Source organism: Elephantulus edwardii, unplaced genomic scaffold (assembly GCF_000299155.1).
Source record: "Elephantulus edwardii isolate Elephantulus edwardi_28Jun2011 unplaced genomic scaffold, EleEdw1.0 scaffold00006, whole genome shotgun sequence".
Lineage (NCBI taxonomy): Eukaryota > Metazoa > Chordata > Mammalia > Macroscelidea > Macroscelididae > Elephantulus > Elephantulus edwardii.
The window spans coordinates 35,412,022-35,418,983 of record NW_006399756.1 but is presented as its reverse complement, the minus strand read 5'-3'; the positions used below and the strand labels follow the sequence as shown (position 1 = coordinate 35,418,983).

At 38.2% G+C, this 6,962-nt stretch overlaps 1 protein-coding gene across 1 annotated transcript in view; it reads left to right on the top strand.

Moving 5' to 3' along the window:
* LOC102855954 (coiled-coil and C2 domain-containing protein 2A-like) overlaps positions 1-6,962 on the top strand; it is a 43,814-nt gene that overhangs the window by 31,022 nt on the left and 5,830 nt on the right. Inside the window, exons 10-11 of the mRNA XM_006880208.1 lie at positions 1,613-1,804; positions 3,378-3,581. Coding sequence (XP_006880270.1) covers positions 1,613-1,804; positions 3,378-3,581 — 396 coding nt within the window. The remainder of the gene's footprint in view (positions 1-1,612; positions 1,805-3,377; positions 3,582-6,962) is intronic.

Sequence of the window (6,962 nt, the reverse complement as noted above, 5' to 3'; positions counted from 1 at the left end):
GGTTGTGTCATCTGCATAACGCAGATTGTTGATAGATCATCCACCAATCCTAACGCACGCATCTCCTCATAGAGCCCAGCCTCTCGGATAATCTGCTCTGCATACAGGTTGAAAAGGTATGGAGAGGGGAGCTCTGGTGGCCTAGTGGCAAGGAGCTGCAACTACAATCCCAGAGGCACACGGTTCGAATCCACCAGATGCTCTGCCGGGAAAAGGAGGGACAATCTCCTCCTGTACCAGTCAGATCTGATTTGACGGTACACTCACACAAAAATAAAATAAAATAAAAAGTTAAAAAAAAGAAAAGGTATGGAGATAGGACACATCCCTGACGTACACCCTCCCCAATTTTGAACCATGCAGTGTTGCCCTGCTCTGTTCTGACAACTGCCTCTTGGTCCAAGTATAGGTTTCGCATTACACTCATAAAATTGTGTAATCTCACCCTCTTTTTCTGAGTTGTTACTCCTTCATTAATAGAAACTCACTGCACCTTAAGGTTTCTATCTAAACTTTCACGCTGTTATTGAAAATTTGACTCCGTAAAGAGAATTCTTAAAAGATTGTAATGCTCAAGGCTGACCTTCTTTTATTAATTAAGCTAAACTATTGCTCTGTTTTAAGAAGAATTTAGAAGTTTTCCTTGACTTCAAGACATTAATGTCAAGGGCTCTTCCATCCTCCTGGCTCTAAAATGTTTATAGTCTATAAGAGTTTGAAATTCTGTTCTATATTTTACTCCTTTTGGTTACAAAAAGATCTCATATCATCTTTGATCCAAATGGTAATTGGGCACTGTCCAGTTCTTCTGGTCTCAAAGCAAAGGAGACAGTTTTTCATAGAGATGATAAACCACATAGTCTTGCTCGCTTATTCTTAATTTTGCATAGATCTTGTCTTACTAGGCTTTATTTTTGCCAGCTATAGCTTCTGAAGACTTCTCCATAGAAATACAAACAGATAGTGATGGATAGAAGACAGTGTCAAATTTGAGTCTGCTTTTGAGCTAAATGAGTATTGAAACTGTCTCAGAACTATAATCCTGAAACTATAGCTTATAGATTAGAACTCTACTTGAGTACTTTATAGAAAGGAAATTATAAATCTTGTCCAAAGGAGCTCTAGTGGCCTAATGGCAAGAAGCTGTACTACTATCCCGAAGGTGTATGGTTTGAATTTACCAGATTCTCCCACTGGAAAAGGAGGGACAATATCCTTCTGTGCCAGTCGGATCTGACTTGACAGTACACAACGGGGTGGGGAGGGGGGAAGACATGAGGTATGAATGACAAATCTTTTTTTAAAAAACTAGTCCAAATCCTAGTTACACATGAGGAGAAATTACCTTTGAGGTTCTACATTTATTCTTCCCAGGATACATTCATCCAGTAAGCTAAATTCACCAAAGTACCTACTATGTTTTAGCGACTATGCAAAGTGGAAATGATAAAGATATGTATTTACAGACTTGATCCTTAAGAATCATACTGCCTTTTAAGGAGACTGTGGACATTGATCAAAAGGCCCTTTTATAAATTAGAATATGAGAACTAGGAGAATATCCTATCTAAAGCCTCTATCTCTTTTCCTTAAATTCTTTATTGTCTAACAGTTGTGTAATATTCATGTTGCATACAAATTTACAGTGTATTTTCTTTCTGTTAGTGTTTTAAGGAATCTAGATGCAAGAACTGTGCCTGTCAATCCATGGCGTATTAACACAGAGAAGCTTTTTGAATGGGCAACGGAAGTCAGAATTGATCCAAATAATCCAGAATATTCAGATTTAGTGGAATTTATTATGGTAGGTTATAGTAAAAATAGGGAGCTTCTTCTGGTAAGAAGCTGAGCTGCAATCCCCAAAACACACAGTTCAAATCCACTAGTTGCTCTGTGGGAGAAGGATGGGTGACCTCCTTCCTTGCAATTGAACTTCTCCTGAAGGGTCAGCTTTGGGTCAGGTCAAACTCTATGGTAGACAACAACAACATAGTAAAAAAATCAATATTTTAAGTATATTTACTAAGATGTCACCTCTGATATTCCACTGTAATTTGCTGTGTATTTTTTTTAATGCAGTAGGGTCATGTAAAGATAAATCTGAGGATAGTTTTCAGCCTCCTAAAGACAATTAAGAATAATTCAGCAACCAAAATGTTTTAGGTTAACATCTATTATTTGTCTACTGAGTTCCAATCATTAGTAAATCCTAAGGATATAAAGATTAGTTATAGACAGCCTTTCCTTCAAAGACTCTATCATTTGATCACTGTTTTGTACTCTTCCTTATAGCTTGCATTGCTCTGTATGCTCTGAACAGATTTCTTCCTACCTTTATTCATGCCATTCCCTCTACCTGCAGTATACTCACTCAAATGTATTATCTTCTCTATCCTATGATCATTCATTTGTATGTCTTATATTTCTTGGTTGGAAGTATCACTCATTCACTCACATTGCTGACAAGTCAGAAACAACTCATAGCTGACCCAGTGGGTTTTGAGAGGCTGTAAATCATATGGGAGAAGGTTGCCCATCCTTCTCCTGCGGAGCAGCTGGTAGAGTGTACCTCCTGCCTTTGTGTTGGCAGGGAAACTCCTTACCTCTAAACCACCAGAGCTCCCACACACAGAATGGAATCTGTCATATGTGTGTGTGTGCGCGCGTGCGCGCACGCTTCTACTTATGAGCAGATTCAGTTGCTCCATTGCCTATTTCTGTTGCAGCTCTTTTTGTTGTGATTGTTGATGTGACATCATCTAGTCGACTAAGACACATAGTAACCCTGTGAACAATCTTACTGTCTCTGACACACCTGCCCCCATTGCCATAGTCATGTGTCAATCATCCCATCTAAGATCTTCCTCTCCTGTGCTGACCCTCTACCCTGACCCTTCCAAGCATGATTCTTTCTCCAAGGACTGGTCACTTCTGAAAACATGCTCAAAGTATGTGAGACAGAGCCTCACAATCTTCACCTTCAAAGAGCAACTTGGTTTCACCTTCCCTAGGATAGACCTGTTTGTTCTTGGTGGTCCATGGTATGTTCAGTACTTTTCTCCAGCACTACAACTCAAAGGCATCAATTCCTCTCCTGTCATCTTTAGTCATTTTCCAGCTCTCAGATGCAAAGTGAGCAACTGAGAAGACCATATCCTGGGTTGGGCACATCTTAGTCTCTAGAATGACCTCGTTGCTCTTTAGCACTCTGGACAGGTCCCTGACAGCAGACTTAACTAAAAGAAAATTGAGGTTGATTGCAGTTCTGGCAACACATAATTGGGTGAATGAGGGAATGGAACATTTCTTTGAAATTATTCTTGAATTTGAAGAAATAACATTTTAAGTAAAGACTTTGCATTATTTCTCTTTTTCAGTCCATGAAACGAAAGGACAAGGGCATTCCAGAATATTTTCGTCTAGAACAGTTGCAAGATGAATTCAATTTTATTTCTGAAGAGGAAATGAAAAGAAGTAAACGTTTCCAGCTACTACAGCTTAGAAATGCAGGTCAATTAGATGCTTTCCTTTTGCAGCAAATTCCTCTCTATGATCAAGAGATTCCAGATTTAGTATTCCAGGTACTGTGTGTTTATTTGGATATGATTTCTTGTGTAGAAAATTGATATTTTGCTGCTTTAAGTCGATCTTCATTTAATTTCTTTGTTCCTTTTCAAACATTTAAACTGACAATGTTTAGACAGAATTCCCCTCTCCCTTTCTCATTAGACATTTAAAAATCTTTCTAATTTCTAAAGGGCCTTTTCTTGATTTTTCAATTTGAGTTGTTTAAGCAGTCTCTTTCACAGCCAAGATCCTTTAGATATACTGTTGATGTTACTAGGTACCATGGAGTCGCAACCGGATCATAGCTGACCCTCCAAGAGATTGCCCAGCTTTGTCCAGAAGAGCAGTGGGTGGATTCGAACAACCTGCCTTCCAGCTTGCAACTAGGCTCCCTGGATGTATACTAGGTGTTTACTTCTGTAAATGTTACACTTTATTACTGTAAAATCCTTTACCAACGTAAAAGTAACTTGTAGGGATAAGGGAGCCCTGGTGGCATAGTCCATAGGGAACTGAGCCGTGAAGCCAGGGGCTGTTCCTGTCAATGTGAATCCACCTCTTCGCATGTGATGAACAGCCTCAAAAACCCAACAGAGGGTCAGTTGTGAGTCTGTTCTGATTCAATGGCCATGAGTTGGGGGTTCTTGGGGTGAGTTTTTTTAATTGGTTTTCGTTGTTGGTTTGTTTTGTTTGGGGTGGATTTTTTGGTTTGTTTTTTGTGTTTTGTTTTATTGTTGTTGTTTTAGGGGTAGGGGACAGAAACACTACAACAGTAAATTTGTATATTGATTATAAGACTCATTTCCATTTCAGAAACTTTAGAATGTAAATGTGGTTGAAGTAATCTTGTTCAGTAATGTGATGAAGACGCTGGTACTAGCTATTTTGAGCATTTCTTCTCAATATTGCATCCAGTGATTTCACATCAGTTATTTGAAGTAGACTATTAGAGAAGCATTTATACCATCCCTCAATAACTGCTACAATTGGGGCTTCCTATCCCATTCAGAGAACCAGATGTTAAACACTTACCAGCCCATCATCATCACTTACAATCAAGGAATTATAGGTCCTTAAGCCTGTAGAATAGGCACCTGAGAACTGGACAGTTAATAAGGATAACAGAAGAATTGATGCCTTTGTGGTATGCTGTTAGAGAAGAGTATTGATGCCATTGAGTTATGCTGTTAGAGAAGAGTATTGAATATCCCGTGGCCTGCCAAAAGAGCGAACAAAAATGTCTTGGAGAAAGTTCAGCCAGAGTGCTCCTTTGGATGCAAAGATGATAAAGTTTCATCTCTCATACTTTGGGCACATTGCTAGGAGAGGCTATTCCTTGGAGAGGGACACCATGCCGGGAACGGTGGAGGGTCAGGGAAAGAGAGGAAGACCCTTAACCAGGTAAATTGGTACACAGTGACTGCTGCAGTGGACTCAAGTGTGTCAGAGATACCAAGGATAGGACAGGAGAGGACAGAGTTCACATTTATTGTTCATAGGGTTGCTGTGGGTCATACTCAACTCAGTGTCACCTAACAACCACAACATTCCTGTAAAATTAACCAGTTGTAGCGATCCAGGTTGTAGCGCTACTAATAAATACCTCAAGAAAGGTATTCTTTTTCCTTCTTTGAAGAAAGTACATGTGCAATTGAATTAACACTTCAGGGTGATCTCAACTAATTTAGAAAAGATACCACATTAGACTGAAAAATGTTCTAGTGTAAGTCTTATAAGTGAGAAAGGATGACTCCCTTCTATTAAAGTAATTTAAAAATTGGTTTATTAATTTAACTTTGGTATAAATTATTATCAATGGAAAAGGAAACCCCGATAACCATTTTTTTTAATTTTTAATTTCAGTTTGGACCGAAGGGAGATTGCAGTAATATAAATATTTTTAAAAGTCGAGGAGAATAATGTGTTTGTTCTTGTTATTACTCAACCATTCTTTAGGTTACATTCTCCAATTCAACTGTCAATAGTTTGTAACCGAAACAAAATCACTTAGAAATCATTATATTTAAAAGAAAATAAAAGAAAGTTCAAAGAACTGTAGGAGAAGGAGAAAACTCCTAAAAAAAGTCATTATATTTAAAATACAATGTAGTGGGAAGACATTCATGTTTGAAACCAGATAGGACTGTCTGAGAAACTTTTTTGGTGTAGTTCAGAGATGAAAGGGAAAATGTAAATTAATAATTTTTCTATTGTAATGTCACCATCAGTTGTTATGTTTGTGTACCATCAAGTTGGAACTGATACATAGCTGATCTTCCAATTTTTTGTGTGGGTTGTTTTTGGTGTTTTTTACTTTGGATTTCCATTCATTCATTGTTGCACATTTCCCTCTCTGCCCACCTCTCCCGCCAAGTTCACTTTTCTCTTTGAAAAGAAAAATAAATAAATAAATAATTTCATTGTTATACAATTTCCCTTCCACCTCAAGTCTACTTTACTATGAAGCTCTTATTCTGGACTCTTGTCATGAAAATAATACCTAATCACATATTCCTTTTAAACAGTTTTCTCCCCCATCTTTTTCAATGCAGTGAACGTTATTTATTCTCTCTTTCCTTAGGTTTCACCCAACCCCGGTGTCAGTCCTGTTTTACAACAATGGCACTATTTTTTTTTATTTTCCATTTTGTGACTGAGATATTTCACTCAGCATAATGTCCTCCAGGGTCACCCATTTTTCATATTTCATTAGTTCCTTGTTTTTCAGTGCAGCATAGTATTCCATTGTGTAAATATACCACAGCTTCTTTATCCATGCGTTTGTTGATGGGCACTTAGGTTGTTTCCAACTCCTTGCTATTGTGAGCAAAACCACGATAAACATGGGTGTGCATATATCTGCTTGGATGTCATTTATGGTCCTTTAGGGTATATTCCCAGTAGTGGAATTGCTGGGTCAAATGGTATCTCTATTTGCAACATTTTGAGAAAGTGCCACACTGCTTTCCACAGTGGCTGCACCATTTTACACTTCCACCAACAGTGAATAAGGGTTCCATTCTCTCCACAACCTCTCCAGCATTTGTTGCTTGCTGTTCTGTTAAATTTTGCTATTCTTACTGGGGTGAGATGATATCTCATAGTTGTCTTAATTTGCATCTTTCTCAGGGCTAGGGATTTTGAACATTTCTTCATGTGCTTGTTGACCATCTGAATGTCTTCTTTGGTGAAGTGTCTGTTCATATCCTGTGCCCATTTTTCTATCGGGTTATTTGCCCTTATCTTGTTGTGGTGCTCAAGTATTTTATAAATTCTGGATATAAGTCCCTTATCTGACATGTCATTACCAAACACTTTTCCCCAGTCTGTAGCTTCCCTTTTTACCCTGTTGGAGAAGTTTTTGGATGTGCATAGGGATTTGATTCTTAGAAGGT